A 26,062-nucleotide genomic window follows, 5' to 3' on the forward strand; every position below is an offset into this window, starting at 1 on the left:
TGTCCTTTCTTGAGCACAATAACTAATATCCTGTGGGCATCAGGTATGAATACATTAATTATAAATATGTATCAGCTGTAGGGGGTTAGGCTTGCCCAGGATTTTCAAGACACTGGCAGGTGAACCTGGAGAACTGTGTAGCTGGCTGGCCCTTCATGACTCAAGAGAGCAGAGCTGCTGGTTTTCAGAAGCCCAAATTTTGCCCAAAATCCTGCAAAATGCTGCAGCTTTGCTTTGTTAAATTCTGTTTTCTGAGCCCAAATCTGCCAAACCCTCGTTGTTTGTCTCTGACACCAACCCGGCCTTACAACAGCAACTACAATTTAACTGAAATCTCAAAGTTGTGATTCTGTATTTGCATTTAAAAACAGGGAAGTTTGGGGGTTGTTTTGATATATTTGGTGTTTTTTTTTTTTTTGGGGGGGGGGGTTATTTGCATTTATCAGACAGCAAACCTAAGAAAAACAGCACAATGTGCACCCACCACCCCCAACTTGCAGTATCTACTTATTGTCTCCAAGATACAAATTACCCTGTGCAAGGTAAGTATTTTAGATAAACTTGCTATTCTCATCAAGAATTATCATTATAAAAATCACACAAATCATTGCTCAGAAAGGAGATTTTATGATCAGGTTAGGAAAAAAACATGATTTTAAAAAAAATCCATTTTGTTTCTGACCCCCTTATCAACAAGCCTATACTGAGAATCTCTATTATAACAGGAAAAGGATACAAAAAATGTCACACATTCAAGGACTTGCTTTGCCACCTCTCCCTGGGCTCTGAATTTTCTCAGTTTAGTAGTTTTAGCACAAATCACTGAAAATCCAGGGATTGTTACAGTTCTTAGAGCTCTGGTTAATGCCACTTAATGCCATTTTTATGGAAGTGCAAACAGCAAGGATAATCTGCTTCCAAATGCTAACTAGTTCTTAAGGAATCTGTGAAGAAATCGGTCTTTATAATAAATCTGGTTGCAAATAGTGTGGCATTCCAGTGAAGGAACAGGCAGAGAGGGGATATGAATAACCTCAGCAACTAATTAACCATTCCCACAATCAACTGTCTGTATAAAATTGACAATGGAAAACTTTCCGGTCTTCTGCAGTGTTTGTTGGGTTTTAAATATATCAGTGTTTGCTGGGTTTTTTAAATATATCAAAAAAATAGAAGACAGTAACAGCACCTTTGTGAAAAGGGGCTAAAATTCAGAACTAAATTTCCTCTAACTTTTATTCCCATGGTTGGTGACTTAAGGTGGAATAGTCTGGAGAAGGAAAAGGGGAGATGTTCTTTGCTCATGTCAACAATCATACAAAGCATGTTCCTGCTTCCATCTGATAAATGCAGCTGTAAATACTTCACTTTTCCCTCTGTCAATCAATCCTCTTCCAGCCATCAAAGACCATCATTTCCCTAAATTTTTCTGAATAGGAGAAAAAAAAAAAAAACAACCAAACCTGTATTTTTTATTTTTTCTTTCCCATTTTACAGTCCCAAAAGCAAAGTGGGGTTTGAGTTCCAGAGGGAACTGCCCTGTGAGGGAGAACCCAACATCTGCAGCAACAGGGAGTAAAAAACTCAACCTCAAACCCACTCACGTTGTTCTAGAGCTGAGGGAATCTGCTGCCCAGGTAAAAGACACAGGACATGCAGCCACAAATGATACCTGGCACTAATATCAACCCATGCTAAAAAAAAGCCCAGGCACAATAATTCAAACCAAAAGCAACAACTGGAGCTCCAGCCACTGAAAAAAAAAAAAAAAAAAGAAAAAAAATTAAAAAGAAATGCATCATCCTGTCTGGAGAAAGCAAAATACTCATTTTTCACAGCTTAAGAGTTTTCTCACTCTGGCTGTGTTTTGAAAATAAGCTGCTTCCCTGCTGGGCCATGCTGCTGGATTACAATTATTTCCCTGGCATTAGCAGGAAGGCCATCAAACTGCTGGAATAGCCTGTGAACTTTTCCTGCTGGAATGACAGCAGCAGGTACAATGGGGATTTTCCACTTTTATTGATTTTTTGGGGGGAGGGTGGGGACTGTGTGGGCTCCACATGGATGTTTACAGCACTTCACACCGGCAGAAATACAACATTTATACACATTATCCCAGAGATGACCCAAAGGACCGAACACAAGCCCAGGAAGCTGCTAAAAGAATTTTCTTTTAGAACTCCTTTATTTGGGCATTTATGGGTGAAACATCCACATAACGTGATTTCTAAACCGCTGTTAAAAAGCCCCGATTTCTTGGAAGGACACAAACTTTTCAAGACACTTTTGGGTGTTCGTTTGTAGTGGGTTTTTTTTGGAATAGAAACAGGCAAGAACTCCCATTATTTCTTGGGGTTGCCGTGCTCTGCTCCTGGTTCCTCAGCAGACAGAGGGCAGTGCCACACAGAGCTCCACGCAGCCAGGAGATGCAGAAATTCCTCAGGTTGTGGCTGCCTGGAATGACACACAAACAAATTAGCTGGAAAAAAAAAAACAACATCTGCTGCTGATTTGAGGTCGCTTTCTGTTTGCAGTACAAATATGTAAATGGAAAGGTAGGATTTCATGTCTCTTTTTTTTGGCAGCGATGTCAGTCCCACCTCTTTTTTTTTCCCCTGGGCTCTGTGCCCACCCCTGCTCACTGTCACAGTTGAGCTTTGTGCAACAGCTGAGTAGGAGTGAGGGAACAGAGAGAAAATGTTCATGCTCACCTTATCTCCTACCTTAACCCCTAAAAATTTATCATTAAGTAACAGCTGATAGACAGAAAACCTCTGAGCTGGAGTCTCTTTCAACGTATCTTGATGAAAAACTGCAAAAGCAAGGATATTTGAAATGGAAATGACTGAATTATCGTTATTTACGATTATGTAAGTTTATTTACATTCCTCCCTCTCCAGCTCTGCAGACCCCTGAGCTGACAGTCCAAAGGCACCAAAGCCTGGGTTTGTTCTGCAGAGGAGGCAGCAGGAAGGAAAGCCCTCAGCACCCACCCATCTCCAGGTTTATTATCAGTCCCATATTGAAGGAATCTGCTTTATCCCTATTTAGGCTGCTGGGAGGCATCTGTTTTGCTTCAGCTTTCTGTTACCTCTGCTGTACCACGGATTTTCTTTCCTTTTCTTTTTTTTTTTTCCCTTTTTTTAGATTGATGAGTTAATGGTTTTGATTTGATCCAATCTGAACTGAGCTTTCCGTCTTCCATTTCAGTCAAAACAGTAGTTCGAGGGCAGGCTGAGCACTCCAACCCCTGCCAGGTCTTCTGAAGCACAACTCAAGTAATTTCATCCCCCTCGAATAGGTTTTGTTAAATGCAGATATTGAAACAGAACACGTGAAGATGTCAAGATACTCGATGCTGCAAGCAAATCAAGTCAGGTTTCAATCAGCATGGAGGAAACCAGCTGAACCCCACGAAGAAATGAGGCTTGCTTTCAGCTTCTGCAGACTCCCACAAAAACCAGGGAATAAGTTAAAATATGGAGCCAGATTCCACAAATCTGCTGCCTTCTTTATGTCTGTATAAAGTGAAAGTGCTGCATGGAAAATATTTAAAGATATATGTGGGTCAGAAAAGAAAAGGAAGGGGAGAAGAAAGGGAAAAGTGGAAGCAATAGGTCTGACAACTCCAACCAGAATTTCTACACTCTGTTTTTATCCCTCTGGAAAAAATGTAGGAAAATATGTCAGTAAAGACCGTGCTACATCCTGGAGAACATTTCAATCATTGAAAAAAACTTACATTTTTGTCACCTTCTGATTCTTGAGCTTATGGTAGGCAAATTGTGAAATCACAATTAGATCCATGTTAACATAAAAACCAGCAGTGACAATCTGAAAGGGAAGATACATTTGCTTGTTGAGTAGACAAATAGTCAGAAACACCTTAACTGCATGGAAATGTTGCTTCATAATCATAATGGGAATGACAAACACCAAATTCACTGCCAGAGAAACAGTATCAGTGTGAATATTTGGGAAATTATGACTTGTTTTATGGGTGGCACATCAGTGAGCAGAATACAGAACTGTTTTCATCTCTCATTTGAAAAGGATAAATGAAGAAGCAGGAATATTGGCAGATTACCTGGATTGGCAGCTGATTTGTTAAATAGCAGCCTGTGAAGCTGGTGAGATCTCCAGCAATCCAGCCCAGCAGGAAGCCCCAGGACAGTGCTGGAGATCCACTCTCCCACTCTGGCAGGAAACGTGAATTTGGCTGGAACAAATTCCAGAAGAAATTGTAAAACACTGCAAGTGAAAAAAGGTTGAACGAGCTCTGAACTTCACCTTCCAAAGCATGAAAAAAGGAAGGATCAAGCTGCAGCCACAGGAGAACTATCCCAGCAATGCTCCTCTTGCCTTCTGGAGAGGCACTGGAGGTCAGTGCAGCTCCCCACGTGCTGCCCCAGCACAGAGGGCACAGATCACCAGCCCAGCACCTGCACCAGCTCCTCGCTGGGGGCCTGCACTGAAACAGCATCTTCTGGCCACCAGAACTGCACCACGAGTATTTCACACCCCCCCTGCTGTAAAGACCAGCATTTCAAAGGCTGAAATAAGAAAAAACCTCTGTTATTTCACCCAGAAGGGCTGGGAATGGACGGAGAGTTGGCAGCTCCAGTTAAGGCTCTGAACTGGAGAGCTGTGATTCGGCTGCACGAGGAAGAGGAGGGAGCAATCCCAAACCTGAGGCCACCACACACACCTGGATGAATTCCATGCCCACTAACACATCAGTTTTAATGCAGTACCCCTTTCCAACTGATACTTCAACTCCCATCTCTGAAGCTCAACAACTCCCTGAGCGTGGTTTTACTCCACTCGTTTCCACAGCCCATTTTAACAGTGTGGTAAATTGGGGGGGACAGATTTGGAGTCCTATTGTTCTTCGGGCATTTTTACCTGCTGGGATCATCCCCACTTTTGCTTTGTCATCTCCTGCCTACAAATGCGAAGCCAGTGACCGAAGAGCAAGTGATTCAGCGCTGTGGAAGTGCCAGCTCAGGTGCTGCTTCTGACCTTTCCCCAACCCAAATTTAATGGGCAGGAGCCAGCACGACAGGATTGGTGACAGGGATTGAAACAAACCTTGAGCAGCTCCTGCTGCAAGTGCACACACACAACTCAGGGTGCAGGAGATGAGAGGGAAGAGGTGATTTATTCTCATTTGCTCTAAGTGGCAGAGATTAGTGTCAAGTCAGTACAACGGCACAGTACATCAAGCTCATTTGTCAACCACCAAATATTTTTGCAAACATGAACAACACGCTTCTCTGGCATATTATATCTGCATTATGCAGGCAGAGGAACGCATCCAAGATAAAATAACAAAAAAAAAAAAAGAAAAAAGAAAAAAAAGAGCAGCTTTTGCAAAAGGCTCCAGGCGAGATTACTGAGGTTGTCTTAGATGAGACTGGCAGTGACACCGAGGGGCCAGAAATCTGCTACAGCATAAGCCAAACCACGGAATTTATTTGAATTTGAGACCAAACCCCTGATTTTCCCATTAAACGTGATGCCAGTAAAGCCACAATATTTTCTTTCAAGGTACCAGCCCAGATTCTGAACTCTCCAGTCACTCTTACAAAATATATTTACACGAAGTATTTATATGTTCGTTGCTTTCCATGCAACTAAGCTCAAGGTAATGTTATGAAAACAAACTAATTTATGTCTCAGATTCCAGGTGAGCTCTAAAATCTGCTAAAATCCAGTCAGCATTGTTTTCATAGAGCATCCTTCTCTGTAAAATTGGGACTTACTGTGGTACTCAGTGAGAAACTTTTCATGAGACTTCAGTTTGTGTGTTTTTTAAGTGCTGGAACAAGTTTTCTGCAGGAACTGGCTCCCTCTCCAGAGAACTGTCCTCACTGGCCCTAAAATAATTAAACAATACAAATACAACACATATTCACACACTGAGAAATCACCTGAGCCTGCAAGATAACTTCAGTTTATTCAGCTTATGCTGGTGAAGTTATTAGACTTTGTAGCCACCTTTGAAAATAACTTTTAAAGTTCAAAAAAAAAAAAATGCCGAAAGTAACGTTTTAAGGTTTTTTTAATCCCATTTCTGCGGCTGAGCAGACTCACTAAAATGGGAGACACCTCCAAAAAATGAATATAGTGCTTACAGCCGTGTCTGAAAAAATGAGGTTTCAAGTGGTTTTTAAAGCCATGACTGAATATCATGACTAAAGTTGGACTCACACATGCATAAGTTCTGTAGTGAGATCCAGGATTGGGTGGCAGTGAGTCCAAGCGAGGCACTGCAGCTCCTCCTCTGCTCCAAACCCTGCAGCTATTCTGGAAAACCAGGGAGAAGGGTTTGGGATGGAAGGCACCTCAAAGATCATTTAGTTCAAACCCCCAAATAATAGAATGATGTTAAAAGGTGATTTATGTTCCTATAACAATTCTTTGCCTTCATATTCTCTCGTAGAAATAACAGTTACTACCATTTGGGAAAGTTCCAGTGAAGGTGTTATTTTCACAGAACAGTTAACTTGGAACCTTGGCATCATCCCTTTCTGCAAAGGTTTAGTGTTTGTCCAGCTAAAAATAAAACTGGTTTGGTAAATATGTGGATATTTAGGGATAAGGAATCAGTCTTGTTTGGATACATTTCCCCATTTTAACGCCCTACTCTGGAATAAGCAAATAGAAACAGACAAGGGTTTAGAAGGGAAATCCACTTCATTGAGGACAGCTCCACAGTGCAGATGAGGAGAAGCAAGTTTTCCTTGGAATTTGGGAGCCCCAGCTCCTGTGCCTCTCCACCTGCTCTAACCTCCCCGTGCTCTTGTGTGTTCCTGGATGTCAAACACAGACGCTGTAAGTGATGTGTGAGAATGTCACATACGTGTGTCTGGCACATCTGCAAGGGCTCTAAATCGCTGTTAATACCAACTCGACCCCCCCCAAAAGCTGCTCAGTTGTACAATATTCACCATTTATTACTCTTGGGGAAAGCAAAAGTGGAGCTGGGCTCCGGAGTAAATTGGGGCTCCTGCAAACATGTTCCAGTATTAACCTGTCATTGGGTTTTGGCTGAAACTACCCTGTAAAAGCGTTTTTACACTCTCCTGACTGTGAATGGTGCCCGGGCAAACTCCACCTGGAAACCCATCCCAGTTCCCACGGAACAGTTCCAGCTTATCTTAACCTGGGCGAGGCAAGGTTTCCCTGCCCGTGGCAGGGGGGTGGAACGAGCTGGGCTTTAAAATCCCCTCCGACCCAAACCGCTCTGGGATTCTGTGATTCTGTGCTCTTATTAAAAACAATAAACCAAATAAACCCAGCGAAACGCAGGGAAGCGCCTTTGTCCATCCGAAGAGCCCAGTGGGCATCACCTCCCCCGGGGAGGGGGATGCTGCGGGTTCCCTTCTCCCGGAGCGGGGAAAAGAGGGTCCCGCGGGGAAAAACGGGCACGGGGGAGGCCGGGAACGGGGAAAAGAGCCGGGAACGGGGAACGAGAGCCGGGAACGGGGAACGAGAGCCGGGAACGGGGATGGCACCGGCCACAGGCACGGGGGGACCCGCGGTCCAACACACGGACCCCAGCGGGGCCGGACCGACCTGCGGGGCTGCGGCTGCTGCTCCGGGCTGCGGAGGGGAGAGGGGAGGGCCGGGAGGAGCGGGATGAGCGGCTCCTCTCCCCTCCCATCCCCTCCCATCCCCTCCCCTTCTTTCCCTTCCCCTCGGCGGGGCCGCGGCGCCCTCTGCGGGCACCGTGCGGGGCCGTGTGCGGGACCGTGTTCCAGCCCGCAGCTCCAAAACCTCCCCCTGCCGCAACCTGCACCGCTTCGCTGATGTGTTAATGCTCTTAATTAAACCCTCTAATTAGTCCCTTGAATTAATCATAAGCTGCGCGAGGCCCTGAGTTATTCTTAGCCCGCGTTTAGCAGAAGAGCTGCGGTGAAGATGCTGTTGGGCAAACCCCTAAAACTCTTTTAAGTTTCGCTGGACTGACCCTGATGGGCTTCAGCGAACGAAGCCCCGGGAAGAAATATAGACTCGTGAGGCCGGACAGCTGGAAGGACATTTCGCAAAAACCAGAAGAAAAGGAAGAAGATGAAAAAAAGCTTAGTATTTGTCTCGGGAAAACCCCAGCGGAGGGGAAAAGGTACTAAAAAGACTAAAGATATGGACTACTTGTTGTGGAAAACGGGAGGTTAATAACCAGCAGAAGGTAGAATGCTAACTGATGAAAGAGAACGATATAATTTAGAAACAATTAACATTAATATTTTTGTTTGCTAAAAATGTATCAATTAAGAATTGCTATGAATTTAAAAGTATGAATTAAGAATTATTATGGGGCAACCTGTGCCAGGGCCTCACCACCCTCACAGGGAACAATTCCTTCCCAGTATCCCCCCTAACCCTGCCCTCTTTCAGCTTGAGCCCATTCCCCCTTGTCCTGTCACTGGCTGCCCTTTGAAAAGCCCCTCTCCAGCCCTGTTGTAAACCCCCTTTAGGTGCTGGAAAGCTGGGCATGAATATTTTAGAATATTTTGATAGGGGAAAAAAAAAAGTGTTGTATAATTTACTGCATTTTTAATACAGTTTTACTTTTTATTCTCACGCAGGCTCATCATTTCTGTGGTTGCTGCAGCCTGGCTAATTAACACAGGGTTGGGAGGATGATTAAAGGAAGGCTCCGGGTATCTGCATTGTTCTGGTTTAATTGCTGCTCAAGCAACGATCCAGAGTTGGTTTTGGCAGTTGAGCAGCGCTTGTCTGGCACTGTGAAATTCCCTGTTTGTATCCATGAGGCTCGTCTGCTGTCGATGGGCAAAAGCAGGGGGATTTGTAACGTTTTTAGCAGCAGGCCTGGGGAAGGAATAGGTTTGGTTTGGTGCCCCCCCGAGGCTGAGTTTTCCAGAGTCCTGGATTGACCTCAGGCCGATGCCATCAGCAGCTTAGCTCCTGCAAGCACATTAAAACCTGCAGCCATCCCTATTTCCTGGCTGGGCTTTGGATCTGTGCTGTAGCCTTGTCACAGGTCCTGGCTCTGACCTCGTCGTCTCCTTTTCTTCCTGGGTGTATTTAAAAATGCATGGCATTAATGGTAAGGAAAAAGGAGTAAAGAAAAAAAAACAATTTACACACAGAAAATGACCTCCAGAGACTAGAAAACTTTTCCAGAAATAGAGATTGAAATTCCCAGCTTTATCCAGGCCTGTTGGGGTGTCTGTTCCCAAATAAACACATCCTCCATGTCACAGGCTGCATTTCATGACATCCCCTTAAAAAAGAAGTGACTAAAGAGAGGATAATGTGAGAGACAGCCAATTATTCCATAAATGTAAACTACATTAAGAAGTGGTGTATAACATTATATATTTATGGCTACAATTTTGTTCTGCTGTCACATAACAAAATGAATAATACATTAGTCCAAGGACTTGTCATTAAGTGAATTTCTTTGTTGCCTTGCTGTTAAAATACAAAACTCTGTGGTGGGTGCATGTGTGTGACATTAACCCTTTTCTGGGAGCATAAATAGGGTGGATGAAGGTACTTTTATGTTGGAAAACTGAAGTAGATTTTATAATTTTTTTAGGTGAAATGCTGCTAATTAATCAGAAAGATGTGAAGACATTCAGGAAGGCTTTTCTGTTAATGAGATGTGATACATCCACTTCACTTCTGAGAGACAAACAACTCCTCAGTGCAAAAAAGACAGGAACATGAAGCAAATCCAGGGAAGAGCCATGAAGATGATTCAGAGTCCAACTGGAGGTGGCCATGACCAACCTGCTCTGGCTCATCCTGCTTCGAGCAGAAGATTGGGCTTGATGGTCTCTGGAGGTGCCTTCCAACCTCAGTCTGACTCTGTGAAATGGGACAGTGAATAATTAAAAAAAAAATAATAATTAGAAGGTGAGAGTGTTACTCGTATGGTTAAAGTTGAGCTCAAGAATCCGATGAATGAAAAAAACATTTTCAAAACCTCCTAAAAACGTTTCTTGAGTTCTCCCTCTAGTTCCTGTGGCTTTCAGTCTTTTTTCCAGGTTGTCTTTCTTTCATTCTGGTCCTTCTGAGAAGAGAGTGGAACATCTATTTACAGCCTGACAGGGCAGACTAAAAGGCCAATCTAACTTATGGCTGGGAGAAAATTCCCTGGATGGTTAAGGTCAGTGAGACTGAATATGGGATTTTCAGGCCCCAGCCTAAATTCTTGTCTTTTCCCACAAGTCCTGCTGAGGGAGAAAGGGAAACCCTAATCCAGTTAGATGATGGTGTGACTGTCCTGGTGTGGGGCCTTGCAGGGGTTGTGCAGAGCTCTCCATGTGGATGCACACGATGAGTTTGCACCTTTGAAAGGCGAGATGAAACTCCTCTGAAATACCATTTATCTCAGAATGCATTTATCTGATTTCTTTTTTTTTTATTTTTTTCTATTTTCTCCTATTTGTCCCTAACGTAATTGGCAGCAAAATTGATTTGGCTTCCTGCTGAGCTGGACTTGAAAGGCGAACACTGAATTTTCTGTCACTTGGGTTTAATGTGATGTGTACACCCCACGATTTGATAAATTCAGACCTGCTGGGGAAGAGCTGGGAACCACAATCTGGGCACAGAGGACCAGATCTCGTCTTAATGTTGCAGAGACTATTGGTTTAAATTATGAGGTTGTGAGAGGAAAGTGGTTTCCCTGCCACAAGTTTGGAAAATGCAGGGAGTTGTTTTCTTACTGGGGCTCCTGCCCAGTTCTCAGGTTAGGGGGGAAAAAGACAATGGGTGTAGTGGTGCCATCCAAAAGATGTTTGAGAGAGCACAGAACCATAAAGTCAAACACCAGGACAAACCAGTGATCTGCTGTCCTCTGGAGTTTCTAATGGAGTAGGAAAAAGTCTCTGGCTCGTGGGTAAATTCCTGATTGTGAGGTGTTGAAAAGCTTTGCTTAGGAAAGCAAAATCAGAACCAACGTGAGCTGTGCCTGGGCCTGACAGGTCCTGCCCAGAGGACGTGGGTGAGGTAACCTCGAGGATTTTCCAATCCTACATTTCTACAGTTTCATGCTCTTATTTATACAAAGATTTTCTTCCATAAATCAAACAAACAAACCTTTGCCTGGAAAGCCATTTCCATGCCACATGAGCGCCGTTATTAATTCATTTAAATAACTTATCCCACGGGGTGCTGCCTCTCTTCTGTTTTTTTTTCCTGACTGGATTCCTTAAGCTCCCAAATAACTGCTGCTGCTTAGCTCTGATTCCATTATGAAATTAGTTTCTGCTGGAAGTTATGTTCCTCTTCCAAAGCCCTGTGCTCATCTGAGGTGCAGCATTAACGATGGAAAGCTTATGAAGCACCTGAACAGATGTTTTAGTGGGTTTTAGTGCCTTCCTGTGTTATCTCCCCCCAGCCAGGAGGAGAACCCGTGCACCAGGAAGGCGTGAGCACCTTGTAGTTCAACACAAATCCCTGTGTTCATTCCCAGTGTGGATCCCTGGTCCGGATTAGCTGGTTTCATTAGCAGCCTCAGAGCCTGGGTGGTTAATATTAATAATCCCTCTTAGCCTATAGACTTAATTAGGGGGAGAAGCAGCTGGATGCTGGGCAGAGCCAGCCTGGGCTCTGATTGCTGAGCTCTTCACTGGGGGCAGCTGGGAGCAGCACAGCCTCGTGGTTCCTTATCCCCCTCCTCCTTCCTGCCTCCAGGACCCTTTCAAAGGCTTCTGGCTCCCGACCAGGAGCTGGGAGTGTGCTTGGAGCAGTCCCTGCAGTCAGGCAGCTTTTCCTCTGCGTGGGAGTAGCTGCCTTTGCTCCCGTGGGGTGAGTGTTCCTGCCTTCTGCTCCCAGGGACAGAGCACGAGGGTTACTGGTGCTGTCAGCACCACCTTAATTCATTTGTCCTGCCTGTGCTTACAAAAATTTGCTTAAGCCAAGCGCGGGTTTTGACCCGATTGGGTGTTACGAAGCTGGGAAAAAAACCATCCAGGAATCTTTAAGAGGTGAAAAACGCAGCGGAGCTGTTCGAGCGCTCCTCAACTCGCAGAGCCTGTGGCTGCAGTGGCACCAGTCCAGCACTCGATATTCCTCCTGGTCGAGGGTATAAAACCCCGGCAGCAGCAGAGAGTTCTGCAGCTCAATTAGCACAGTTCATAAACTATGCAGCTCAATTAAGAGAGCCCTGTCCGTGGAAAGCAAAGCAAATGGAAATGGATGCCTGAAGTAATAAGATACGCCGCGGTTGGAAAATGATGCAGGTGGTTAATGAAAGTGTTATCTGATATGCAAAACGGGAATGGGAGAGTGTGTGTGGAGGGGAAAAAAGAGGTTGGGTGTGTCTGAGTTTGTCCATCCCAGCAGGGGAGGCTGTGGAGAGTCTGAAGTGGCCTTTTTTTTTGTTGCTTATGAGTATTTTGGAACCATCTCCGAACCAGCAGTGGCTGTGAAGAAACGGGTTTCCAAAGTTTTTCTGTTCCTGACGTCCTTTGTCCCCAGGATGTGCAGCAGATGTTGTGTTTTGGGATGCAGATGTTGTGTTTTGGGATGCAGATGAGCCTCTGGAGCCGAGCAGCTGCCAGTGAGCTCTGGGTGTTGCAGAAGGTAAGGCTGCCAGGCAGTGCCCATCTACAAACCTGCCCAACCATCCCCTACGGGGCTGGGGAAGGCCTGGCTCCTCAGAGACTTGGGTCAAATCCCAGAGCTTTTAGGGAAAACCTCTTTTGATTTCAGCAGGAGCTTTGGCTTTGTCCAGTGCACAGGATTTGGCCTTTAGAAATAAACATTTATTCTGAAAGTGTCAAACAAGATCGCTGTGCTTTGTAAATAAGTGGAGAATGAGCAATGCTTAGCATGGAGGGGAAAAAAAGAGGAATAGTTGCTCGGAGAGGTTGTGGATTCACATCCCTGGAAGTGTCCCAGGCCAGGTTGGACGGGGCTTGGAGCAACCTGGGAGAGTGGAAGGTGTCCCTGCCCAGGGCAGGGGGTGGCACTGGGTGGGCTTTAAGGTCCTTCCAACCCAAACCATTCTGGGATTCTCTGATTCTAAAATAGGTTTAGTAATTAATATAAAATTTGATAGGAATACTAGTTTGACATCTAACGTTTTTTATTTGGCTGTGGTTACAATCCTGAATAATCCACTTAGTGTATGAAACTATGCAAATACACTAAATATTGGGCTGCTGCCAGTCAAGTGCATGGCCTAGAAATACTTCTCCCCTGGTCCTATAGAAAAACTACTTCATAGGTGTCTGTGGCATTATCCACTTGTTTGTCAGGGACAGCATAAGGTAAAATCAGGAACTACCTGCTGGGAGAATAAAAGACTGTAGATCCCTGCAATGGCAATAAGAATCCCTCCATTAATTTCAGAGAGAAACTGAGAGCTGGAGAAACTCTGATATTTTTTCTGGAGTAAATATTTCCTTCTGTCAGGAAGGGAACACTGGGATGTGTTATCTGAAGGAGTGGGGGGGGGGGGAGATCAAACTGGGGATCTGCTGTTATGACAGAGGGAACACTGCCTGCAGTTCTACAACTGTTGGGTGAAGTTCCTGCTGTCTGTAGAAGATGTGAATTAGGGAACTCTAATGCAGGTGATACACAAAGACCTTGCTGACAAGGGAAAGCCTTACTGGTCACCCAGGTGTTCCTGTCCTGGCTGATGCCAGCAGAGCCAGGGGATGTGCCTGCTTTCAAGGATGAGTGGATTAGGGGACTGTTCATCCCTGTCTGGCTTGGCACAAGGTCCTAAGTTTAAAGGACATTAATAGGTGATGCCTCATCCTGTGCTGACAAGGCCACGGCCACCACATCCTACAGAGCAGGATTTTAAACTCATTTACTGCCCCACAGATTTCAGCCTCAGAGCCTGACAATGATTAGCCAAAGCTGAGCCATTGGGAGGTGTGATCTGTGATTTTTACCTTCTCCTTAGTTTTCCATGGCTGACTCTTGGCATGCAGCAGATTTTTGGCCTCCAGACAAACTGCAGGGACACAAACCTGATTTTTCCATTAGCCTTTTAAGTCGGTAGGGTGGGAAGGGGGTGGGTTTTTCGTGAACACCCTAAATTAAAGAGACTCCAGCCTGACTGTGAAATTAATAGAGCTATCAAAAACCTCACTGTCATTATACAGCAATTGTTAATTATTTACAAGCAAACTTCTGCAAGAGCAGTATTGTAGCTGTCAGCATTGTCGTTATTAAAGTTAGAAGTGCTTTGTCTGGGTGGAAGATAACATGACTCATTTTGGTGAAATGCAATGAACATGGAATATTCTGTTTCTCTTCACCAGTTAGTCAGAGGGAGAACAATGGCGTGTCTCTTTCCTAACAAGATGTTTGTTTTTAAGAGTCTAACAAAATTAATATTTTCGGGGCTTTGCTTACAAAGGGTGTAATTCTTTGCAGCTATTATAATCAAAGTTAAAAGCTAAAACCAGTTGTTTTTTTCTAGGCTGGGAAAAACTATTTTCATCAAGTGAATTCTCCTTTTTCAGCCGGTGAAAAATGTGTGTGAGTCTTTTTATTATCCAAAAATCTTGGTTTGTCTTATTATTACAACAGAGGCTTTGAAGCCCATCCAGTCCCACCCCTGCCATGGGCAGGGACACCTCCTACTATCCCAGGTTGCTCCAAGCCCCATCCAGCCTGGCCCTGGACACTTCCAGGAATGGGGAATCCACAACCTCTCTGGGCAGTTTTGGTTGCTAATAAAGTCAAAAGGGGACTTTCAGTGAGCAAAGGAATCAACCTCTTAATTCCTGCCCTGCACTGACTTGAGCAGTTATTGGATGCAGGAGGTAAAATCCAAGCCTGTCATTTATGCTCTCCTAGATCGTGCTGCCCTTTGAAATTTATTATTTTAAAATCTCTTGTTCAGAAAAGGGTTTTTGGAGCGAGAATATTGATGTTCTGCTATTATCTCGATTTTTTTACAGTCTCATAAGAGAAGGAGAGAAGCCAGGGAGGAAGGGAAGCTGTAGAGAATACACAATTGCATTTTGCTGAAAGAAAAACAGCAGTGACTTAACATCATTAAAAGAATGTGATCACCCCCCTATTAATTTTGTATTTGATTTAGAGGCTGTGATGCAATAAATGATGCAATAAACAGGAGCAAAAAAGCTATTTGGAGGAACTGCCATCAAAGTTGAGGACTGGTGTGGCTGCCTGTGTATTCTGTGGAGCAGATTCTGTGTGGTTTATAAGCTCTTTTAATATTAAAAAAAAAGCCCTAACAAGAATATTACAAACATTTCTCCTCATTATCTCTGGGCAAACAGCCTTTCCTTTCTCCCAGCAGCTGGCTGAGAGTGCCTGACCTTCCACTTGGCCGTTGTGAGCTGGTTTGTTTGATATTTCTTTGGCTGTCATTAGAAAAATGTCAGTGCTGGGGCACTCCCAGGGTGGCTTTGCCCCTGTGCCCTCCCAGGACAGGACCTGTTGGGATGGAGGGGAGGTCTGAGTTGAGGTTGACTCGTTGGGAAGCTGGGATTTGTTTATCAGAGGGAAGCTGAGAGAAGCATCCAGGCGTGGTTAATGTGGAAGGGAAGCACGGTCAGGGGTGTGCAGAGTGCCATGGAATGACTGAGAAATCATCTCCGCTCTGCAGCTGCCAAGCTTTGGAGGTGGACACGTCCTGGGCACTGCTCCCAGCTGGGCAGTTCCACCTGGGCAGGGCTGGCTGAAGGCCTGGCAGTGTCAGGTGAGAGGATGTGTTTCCTCCAGTGTCCCGATGCTTCCTGACTTTTCTTTTGGCTCCTGTTCCTCCTGAGACACCCACAGGGTCCAGCCTTCCCCCTCAACCTCTGGGAAGAGGCCCCTTAAGTAATATTAACTTCTGCAATTTCCTTGTTACTCTTAAGCAGGTTATTAATTAACTGAATGTAACCACTGGCTGTTGATAAATCCTTTTAACTAATTCAAATTCCCTATCGAGCTGGGAGCATTTTCGCTGGAGCTGCTGCTGGAGCGGAGCTGGGTGAGGAATTAGTCCTGAGCTGTTTTGGAGTGCCAGAGTTGGGGGGAAAAGGGAGAGAAGATATTTTGTTTGCTTGATTCCACATGACAACTCCAGGGTAACTGAGCAGACTGTACGGTTGGGTTGACAGGGCTGTGCCAGCAGCCTCACATTCCAGAGGCAGGGGGATGGAAGGGGGCACTGCCAGCCGCAGCGGATCCCATCCCAATTCCTCTAAAGAGCGACAATCCGCCTTCAATTATTAATGTTTTTCAGAGGTTTCTCTTCTGAGAGGTATGAATAACTTAATGTGTGCTCGTGTAAGGTTTGCAATGATGAATAAATTAGCGCCTGGGAAGAAGCTGAGCGGCAGGTCCGAGTGTTAAATGATGGAAGAGGGTTTGGAGGAAACACAGTCATTAACAGTGGGACTGTTGCTGGTTTTTCTCTGAGTGCAGAGCTGTGCTTATGGGATGTAGGAATGTATTAGTGCTGTTGGAAAGTGCCAGGGAAAGGGAGGCAGTGCCTGTGTGTGTGTGACAGCTGGGCAGGAACCTGCGGCACTCCTGGATCATCCTGGGGCTCCCGGGGGTTTCCTTTCCCTCCCCTCCCTCAGGGGACACTTTGTCCCCTCTGCTGTAGAACTGATGTCTTACTTTGGGGGCACTTTGGCATGCTGGGAATACACTTGGTCCTGTTGAATCATGAGCAGAAGAGATACAGGAGTGGATTCCCAGGTACCTGGGAGGAACTTCGGGATGTTCAATGATTACTCAGTGGCTGCTGTTTCAGGAGACTTTGAGGTTCAGTGGTTGTGTATTTATTTATTTATTGCTCTGGTCCAGTTTTCACTGCCACTGGCATTTTTATGACAGGGTTCCTGTATTCTGACCCTACCCTGTGGTCCCTCACACTCTGCCTCCCTCAGCCTTTAGACAGAAACACTTCTTATTCCCTTTGTAAAATGTTATAAGGAGTTCTTTTTCTGTGACATCTCCACAGCCTTGAAAATATGTCACAGATATAAAAGCCTGTTAAGCAACACATAAAACTGAGCAGCTTTTGACAGCACCACCGTGACAGGGAGTGAATTGGTGTTTGTTATGAAGCAATTTACTCCATCTTGGCAGCGTGCTGTTTAGTTTAGTGTAATATTTTAATATCATTAGGATATTTAGGCATGGAACTCTTACAAATCTGTCCTCCTGATGTTTAAAAAAAACGCTAAGTCTTACGAAGTGTTATGTGTAGCATTGGTGTGTGCTGAAAGAGCAGGCAAACAGAAACTTTCGGGATTTTTTATATGCTGAGAACTGTAGAAAGCTGTCCTGGTAGCACATAAATTGTCCAGTAGATATTTATTAAAAAAAAAAAAAAAGATCCAGTTATCTGTTTGCAAAATTAACAGCTGGGAAGTTCCTGAGTCCGTTCTTCCCTCTCTGCATCAGTGGGTTCTGCATGGACTGTGCACCCAAAATTGCCTCAGAGGTGTGAAATCTGCTTCACTTCGAGCAGCTCCTGCCCCCCCAAAACCTGCAGGATAAGGCAGTTTATCACAGCGGGGAGTTATTCACCCACCTGAGGGACACTGAAGTCCCTCCAGGCTGTGGTGGTGGTACAGCCCTGGAACTCTGGTGGGAGGGATGATCCTAAAAGGCTGGACAATTCCTCTGATTGCTCTGCAGTTCCTCCACAAGGATTCTGCTTCCTTGTGTGCAAGAGCTGGATGTTGAGAGCAGGTCAGCCCAGAGCTCCAGGACTGAGCAAGATGTTTCATTAATAAATCCTGTTTTTAACCCCAGCCTAATTAGTAAACTTCATAATTTCTTGTGTCATCGTCTGGTCCAGCTCAGCATCCGTGGGATTTCAAGACATGAAGTGTGGAAACCTGTCATGACAGAAAAAAAAACAAACCAGAGAGGCTTGTAGGAAACAATGGTTGTCTTGTGGGAAGAGTTTAAATATATGCAGCTGATCCCATGGGAACTGCTGCAGCCTGTTCACCCTGTGTGAAAATGATGCTCTTTCAATATAATCTTTAATCCTTTTCTTTCACTGAAAAATGTGAGGACTTTTATTTCCAAGTTTTGGAAGAATGCTCTGTTTTAGTGAGTAAATGCTTTTCAAAAACATTAATAATTGGATTTATTTTTATAACATGGAGGGGAAAGGTTGTCTGAAATATCTGTAATATTTTGGCCATAAATTGCATTTGTGAATGTTCTTGGGAAATATATCCAGGCCCTTTTTTTCCCCCTGGGTGGGTGTAGGGGAGGGGGGGGGGAAAGGAAGTATCCAACAGTCTTTGTGATATTAAAACTCCTGTAACTGTTTGAGACAGAAATTCCACAGGACAGATTTTTTTTTCCTGTGAGATGAAGAGGGAAAATTCCAAGAGAAGGGAATTCTACCTCAAATTCCAAGTTTTCTTTGGAGAGGATCCTAATCTTCCTCCTATTCATGGAAAAGGAAAATAAAACGAAATATGCAGTTGTTGCAGAGATTTCTCCCCACCCTCTGGGAGGATGGGAATCCAAACCTTTCTCTGTTGGTGTGAGAAGAACATCACCAACCCCCCTGGGTTTAGCAGAGCTGCTGTCCTGGTCTTGATGGGACCGTCCTGACTGTTCAACCCTGTTTGGCAGAGCCCTCAGGTGTGTTCCTGCACCCCCGAGGTGTATTTACACTCTGCACACACACTGTGCTGCCGGGGAAAAGAGTCACTAATGTTCTTTTTCTCCTGCTTTCCTGTAGCATCTTTCCTCCAAGGCATCCCAAACCCTTCCCAGAACGCGGTGTGCTGAGCATGGACACGTGTCTGAGAGGTAAGGAAATGCATTTTATTGCTTCCTTTTCCTTTTTACAGCTGGTCAAAGCCCTGGGCTCTGCTTTGCCCGAGATCCCCACGGTAAAGCGGGACCTTTGGCCTCCCAGTCCTTTGACACCAAACTCTCCATTTAAGGGGAATTCTCACATCGCTCTCCTCTCCTATGGAATTCAAGTTCCCTTTTTTGAGCATGGGGCTCATTTTAGGCCTCTTGGATTTCTTTCTTCAATGTTTCTTTAATCTTGCCTTGAGTATCCCTGTGCTTGCTGCAGCTCCAGCAGGTGAACAAACCAGGAGATCCTGTAAGGGTCACTAAACAAGGCTTGGGTTTCCTAAAATTCCCGAAATATAGTGAAGGTTTCCCTGATTTGTGTTGCTTAGCATGGAATTAGATTAAGAACATTATTGCACAGTTCTTCGAAGGTTGTATTTTGTTAATAAATAAAATTAAGCAGCCACATTTACATTTCCAGTCTTTTGGAAGCTAAGGAAAATAGTTTTTTTTTTTTTTTTCGTAGACTTTCCTTCACTGAAAATATAAAAAATTTTATCCTCTCCTTTCCTCTTTGGTTTCAAAGATATTTTTTTCCTGTCCTTCTAATGTCATTCTGCAGGTCCTGAGTTCCTGGGAAACTGGGAAACTCAGCCTTTTAGCTCAAAGTTCAATTGGTTTTTGGATGCCCTTAGGTCCAACTGCCCTTTTACATGGAATTTTTATTGTTAATCTCCTATTATTGGGGGAATTATTTTGCAAACAGACCAACTCAGTCCCTTCAAGCTCTGAAACCTGTCAGGCTGCCTTTCATTGTGATTGCTTGTGATAAGGAGCTTTGGTAAGAATGCTGTGCCTGCAGCAAGTGGAGTCACTCACCTTGGAGGGGAACAGCTTCAAGGGCCCGGGGAACGTGGGGTTCTTTCAGCTCCTCATGAAAAGGGAAAGGAGGTGTTGAAAAATCTGATCAAACCTTTGGATTAGACGTGGGGCTGCACCAGGAACCGGTGGAAATGGCCTGTGTTATCCACTGAGGCTTTTTTTCTGCACAGTGAGGACTTGAAGTTGGTTCCAAGAGCTGGAGCTGCTGCTTTGTACCCCGTGTTTTGGCCATGAGAAGGGGCGGGTGATGTGGCCTCAAAGTGATGGGACATCTCAGGAACCACACCCTGAAGCAATTTAATCATTCAGACTGACTATTTAAAAAAAAATGTAATTAAAAATGACATTTTATAAGACAAATGATTGTTTTCCCTTCTCCCCAGTACCAGCTGCCCATTAGGAGCAAACAGCCCAGCCTCGCAGTGAGCAGGGAGATGCTGAAGGAACAACTCTCTCCTTTCAATGCCTGTGCAAGGGAAGTGTTTTCAGCACTGCTGCACAGTGTAGGCATCAAGAAGATTTGCTGTAATTCCATTTCAGAGAGCTCACAGTAAGTAAATGACTTCCTGCACTGTCCTTAGTGCTGTCTCTAAAACTCACATAACAACATCTGTTCAGGTGGAGAGCAGAGTACAGTCTGCCAGAGGCCAAGGATCATGGAATATCCTGAGCTGGGAGGGACCCCAAGGATCGTGGAGCCCAGTTCCTGAGGAAGGGGCTGCTGAGTTTCAGAGCAGCTGAGCAAAGGGAATGTTCAGTGGATCTTCCTTCCCGCAGCGTTTCTCTGCATCTTGTGGGCACATTTTGTTGTGCTGCTGCTGAGGGTGATGTTAAAAGCCAAAGCCAACTTCAGCCCCTCTTTTGTGCTCCTGTAAAGCTTGCAGAACGACAGCATTTATCCCTCTGGCCAGAAATCCTCCTCTGTAGCAGGTCTGTTCACTTGTTCTTTTTTCTTTCAAACAGCTCGAGGTCACCGAGGGGTATTTTTTACCTCCTTCCCAGGGAAGTATAGCTTTCATTAACACAGAGAGTTCTGTTTTCTCTGTTAAAAACAACTGCCCTGGAGTGGAGTGGGCTTTGTGCTCAGCCCTGGAAAACAGAGCAGCTCATTCAGAGATAAGGCCCCTCTGCGTTCGGGTGCCCGCAGTCACCTGACAGAGCCACGGGGAACTTTTAGGCTGCTTTATTCTGCATTCCTGACGTGCCTCCCTCCTGGCACCGCAATCAGCAGCCTCAGGTTCATTGCCTGCCACTCGAGCCCGGAGCTTTCCGCCCGCTGTGCCCTCGGATGCTGCCCGGGGGTGGCGGGAGGACAAAGCCGAGGGTCGGGCTGTGTCCCCAGAGCGCCTCTCCCCATCGCTGAGGATGGCCCGGGGGAGCCCCGAGCAGGTAAAACCATCGCTTTGTGTCCGTGGCTTTTCGAGCTCTTGGTTTTGAGCTCGGTGGGGACGATGGGGCCGGTCTGAGCTCGCCCCATCGCCGGCACTTGGGCTGGGGGGTGGTTTGTGCCATCCTGGGCTGCCAGGAGGATCCAGCCTGATGCGCCTCGGGCTCTGCAGCCTTAGGAGCTCCTCTCTGCTTGTTGAAAAGGCCACGGGAATCATTTTGGCAACAAAACTGACTGGTTTTTTTTGCTTAACAAGAATCATTATCTTCTCCATCTCGCTAATAATGGCTCTCTAGAGTCAAAACACAACAACCCAGAAAGCAAAGGAAGAGGCTTCACCCACCTCCTGCAGCTCTGCTGCTGACCACGGGAAGGTGCTTTGGAACCCTTATCAGCTGGTACAGGCACCAGCCTGCTCGGGAAATATTTATTCAAATGAAAAAAAACCAGGTTTATTTATTAAGCTGTGTATTGTTTAGCTCATTTCAAGCTATTTGATGTTGAAGGGCAAAAAAAATCTCTGATCAGAGGGTGGGCAGGCCCTGGCAGAGGTTTTGCCCAGAGAAGCTGTGGCTGCCCCATCCCTGGAAATGTCCAAGGCCAGGTTGGAACAACCATTGGAGGTGTCCCTGCCCGTGGCAGGGAGTGGAACGAGATGGGTTTTAAGGTCTCCTCCAGAATTCTGGGATTTTATGATTCCAAAAGGTCCTTCAAGATGCACTTTGTGTGTAGGTGTTTAAGGATGTCCCTGGTTCAGGGGATCCTGTCTGAGGCTTTCACACACCATTTAAAAACCTTTGCTAAACTAATTTTTCTCTCTTTTTTTTTTTTTTTTCCTTATAGATTGGGGCCAAGGAAGTCTTGAAACACACCCAATATTTATTCCTCATATTCGACTGATCCCTGCTCCCCAGGGCTGCCTCCGTCCTGTCCCCATCTGAGTGGCTGGTGCCCATGGTGCCCTGGCAGGGGGGCTGGCACAGCCATGCATCAGCTCTTCGGGTTGGTTCTGGCACACAAGGACCTCTCCCGGGCCGGGGATCTCTTCTCCCTGGAGGATGCTGAGATCGAAGGCAGCCTCTCCGAAGCCCTGGAGCAAATCAGGATAATCAGTTCAGCTGCAGTAAGTGAAGCACTGACCAGGACACTTTGTAACCAGATTAAATGTATAAATAAAATATTTAAAACAGGAACATACACAATTTAGGTTTCTTAAAAAAAACCCAAACAAATAAAAAAACCCCCACACCCAAACCAAAAACAAACAAACAAAAAAACCCCAAACAAAGTGTAAGATTTAAAAATGTGGTAACAAAAAGCAGTTCCCCCCCCCCAGCTGGGTTTCCTTTAAAGCTTTTTCAAGTTCATCTTTATAATAATTTTCATTAAAAAGTTATTTAAAGCCTATTAAAGATTCTCATGAGGTTACATAATCCACTCCTTCACAGCAGTGAGAATTAGGACCTCAACCAGTGGGATGAACTGATTTCTGTGTTTAATCCCACTAAATGTCCGTTGTAAAGGTGGAAGTGGGAAAAATGGACACTGTTACAAAATCTTTGTGTCTTTGGGTTAATTTTGTGAGGTCCTTGAAACCCTGCTGATTATGAAATGCCTTTTAATTGGCACCAGGACTACCAGAGCAACGACAACGACCAGGCCGTGGTGGAGATCTGCGTCACCCGCATCACCACGGCCCTGAGGGAGACCTCGTCCCTCGAGCGGCACGGCCCGGCCCTCGTGGCCCTCTGGGAGTCCTGCCTGGAGCACAACCTGAGCCCCTCGGGCGGGGAGGAGGACGCTCCACACGCCAAAATCGCCTCGGACATCACCAGCTGCATCCTGCAGGTAACGCCCGGCTGGAGGTGCCATCGACGCGCTTCGGGTTTGTGCTTTTAGGATGCCTTCGTAATGTTTGGGGTGCATGGCAGTGATTGTATTGAAAATTAAGGGCTTGATTTTCAAGCCCTTGGGGGCTTGTGCTTCTGGGGCTTGTGATCCCTCCACATTCCTCTGGGAATGGCTGAGTTTGGTGGAGACCACACTCTGTGTGCGCAATGCCCTCCTGGAGGGGTTGGATTTGGTAAAAATCACACTTTGTGGTGGTCAATGCCTTCCTGGAGGGGTTGGATTTGGTAAGAATCACACTTTGTGGTGGGCAATGCCCTCCTGGAGGGGTTGGTTGTCTCCCCTTTTGCCTCCTGTCCCTGGAGGTGAGGCGGTAACCAGCAGCAGCACAGCTTAAACTTTCCAGAGGAGAGACTGTATGTTGGGAAATCCCAGTTTATCTTTGTGGCACTTTGGAAATCAGATTTCAGAAGAACACTGAAGTGTTAAGTGGCTGCTCTGAACTTTCACTCTGTGGCTAAACCAATCCAGCTCATATCCAGAGTTGTGGGGATTGCACTGCGTTGCAGATTCCTCCTCTTGTGAAGTCACTGAAATGAAATGAGGTGGTTCATGGAATCATGGAATGCTTTGGGTAGGAAGGGACTTTTGAGATCCCTCAGTCCCACCCCCTGCCATGGGTAGGGACACCTTCCACCAGCCCAGGTTGCTCCAAGCCCTGTCCAGCCTGGCCTTGGACACTTCCAGAGATGGGGCAGCCACAGCTTGGATGTAAAAGTACATTTGCTGCTCCCTGAAACAGAGCTGTTAATAGCAAGTTCCTTTGACTAAAAAAAAAAAAAAAAAAAAAAAAAAAGAAAAAGGCATAAAATGAGGGTTTTTTACAATGGCTGAAGCTGTAATGAAGATAATGAATATCTGCCAGCTGGGCTGACTCTCCCAGCAGGTCTCTGCTGATATGAACAGCAGGGAGGTCCCCGAGGTTTGCAAACATCCCTAGATCACAATATTGAAATGTGGTCTTTATTATCACCTTCCCATTTTCTGCGTGTGCAATTCATGCCCCGATATTTATCGTGGAACAAATGAAACCTTTCTGCTTCCTTCAGCCTTTCCTTAACTAAGTGTTTTGTCTTTATTGTAGGGGGAAGAGGGGGGAAGAGCTGTTCTTTGGAATTCTAGATCTTTTTAAATCCCAGTGCAAGGGCCAAACCTTATCTTCCCATTCTTTTGTGGGGAGCAGCAGAGGAGAACTTGGAGGCAACGTTTGGCTCCTGCTCAGTGGTGCCTCCCAGCCAAACATAACGAGGCATTATGTTGATTTAAACATGCTGCTGCACAGAGCTCGATTTATTTTAAGGGCTTCTCTTGTTAAAGACACGGTTTTTGGTCCCATGGAAGTTGCCAAAATGATCTATCTTGACATCAAGACGTTTCTGCAGCCCCATTCTCCCTCAGGGGTCTCCGAAAGGGACTGTCCAAAGCTTGGCAGGCCTCTCTTTCAAGGAAAAATCCTCAGAGCCACTTAAATTCTGTGGAATAAGGAATCACAGATTTGGTTTTCCTCAGTATAAATTTAGTCTTTTAAGTGCTGCTCCAGAAGGAAAGTCCAGAAAGTCTTTGGGCTGCCTCGCTTTGCACCGTTTTGTTGCCTCCTGCAACATCTGGGTTCCAGTGGTTGCCTGTGATTTCAGAGGCTAATTAAATATAATCATATTGCAGGGTTGTTTTCAAAACCAGGGATGTGCTCCAGTTTCAAAGGGCTGCTCAGAAGTGAGTGGAGAGGAGAGGAAGGCACTGCTTAAGGAGGCTCCAGAGAGGCTGCAGGTCCTTGGTGACACACAAACACCCTACTGCTTCCCAGGGCAGCCATGTGGGAAGTCAAGGGGGAATATTTGGTGATGTGTGTAGCTTGTGCACGACATTTCATGGGTATAAATAGCAGCAGAAAACCTTTCCTGACCTGAATGTCAAAACCCAAGTGTATGTGCAGGTACCCTGAGATTTTTTGAGGTTGGTGCCCTTTTGGAAAGGGAAGTTTGTAATCCTGAAAAATGTCAGTGTTCAGAGAAATTGCTGGAGTTGCCCAGAGCAGCTGTGGCTGCCCCACCCTTGGAAGTGTCCAAGGACAGGTTGGACAGGGCTTGGAGCATCCTGGGCTAGTGGAAGGTGTCCCTGCCCATGGCAGGGGGTGGCACTGGATGAGCTTCAGGGTCCCTTCCAACCCAAACTATCCTGGAATTCAATGAGTTTTTAAAAAAATGGAGATCTCACCTATGTCAGACAGGATAATTAATGATCAAAACCAAAGCTACTGCACTGTGAGCAAGTGTCCCAGTGCACTTACTGGCAGTGGCTGCTCTAAGGTGTTTCCCGTGCTTTGGGATGGAAATCCTCTGCTCTGTGGGGAGGATGGATACAGCTCCTCGTGTCTTCTCAGAGAGCACCAGTCACAAAAGGTCTCATTAGAAGTGTTCAGCAATTAACATTTAATTAGTGCACTTCATATCAGGTTTGCTCCTCTTCTAGCAGAAGACAAAAACCAGGTGCATTACGAACACTTCCCAGTGCAATAATTTAAAATCTCTTCATTTGCTCTTTCTCGCATCTCCCTTCAGTGGTGCAACCAGAACACAACTTTCCTTGATGTGTTGTGTGTGTTTGGGTTTTTTTTTGCTCTTTTCCCCTTGTTTTAATTTTCTTCCTCCTCCTCTGCTCCGCACGAGACTTTTCAAATTAATTTTTTCCGCCGCTTCCTTCTCACCGCTCGTTGCTGGTTTTTGCAGAATTACAACTGCCCCCCAGTCATGGCCTTGGCTGTTCCCGTGGCAGTGAAGTTCCTGCAGAGGGGCAACAAGGAGCTGTGCAGGAACATGTCCAGTTACCTCTCCCTGGCTGCGATTGCCCAGGTGGATCTGCTGGCTGAGCACACGGACATCATCGTCAGGAGCGTCCTCCAAGGTAGGAACGGGCAGATTTTTGGGGCTCAGCCCTCCGGTGTGCCCTGCACTGCACCTGTCAGGATGTGCTTTAGGTATGGTGTGGGACCCTTAAAAATCTGGAATCCTTCAGGTTGGAAAAGGCCTCCGAGATCACCGAGTATGACCGTTAGCAAGTGCATTATATATAGAAATATGAGGCATGTTTGTGTAAAGCAGACACATGGAAATACCTATAAATGTGATAAAACACGTT

The 26,062-nt window shown here is 45.6% G+C and overlaps 1 protein-coding gene across 3 annotated transcripts in view; it reads left to right on the forward strand.

Moving 5' to 3' along the window:
• Positions 1-18,715: 18,715 nt before the first annotated feature.
• The window catches only part of VEPH1 (ventricular zone expressed PH domain containing 1), a 53,413-nt gene continuing 46,066 nt past the window's right edge, over positions 18,716-26,062 (forward strand). For 2 of the 3 annotated variants that reach the window (XM_027894853.1, XM_027894855.1), the window contains exons 1-4: positions 20,018-20,182; positions 21,863-22,142; positions 22,652-22,867; positions 25,654-25,828. In XM_027894853.1, coding sequence (XP_027750654.1) covers positions 22,005-22,142; positions 22,652-22,867; positions 25,654-25,828 — 529 coding nt within the window. In that variant the 5' untranslated portion in view covers positions 20,018-20,182; positions 21,863-22,004. Of the gene's footprint in view, positions 18,757-20,017; positions 20,183-21,862; positions 22,143-22,651; positions 22,868-25,653; positions 25,829-26,062 lie in introns of those variants that run through there. The other variant, XM_027894854.1, reaches the window with a different exon arrangement.

This window comes from Empidonax traillii, unplaced genomic scaffold (genome assembly GCF_003031625.1).
Source record: "Empidonax traillii isolate 1590-97213 ecotype Southwest subspecies unplaced genomic scaffold, ASM303162v1 scaffold444:size1099390, whole genome shotgun sequence".
Classification (NCBI taxonomy): Eukaryota; Metazoa; Chordata; class Aves; order Passeriformes; family Tyrannidae; genus Empidonax; species Empidonax traillii.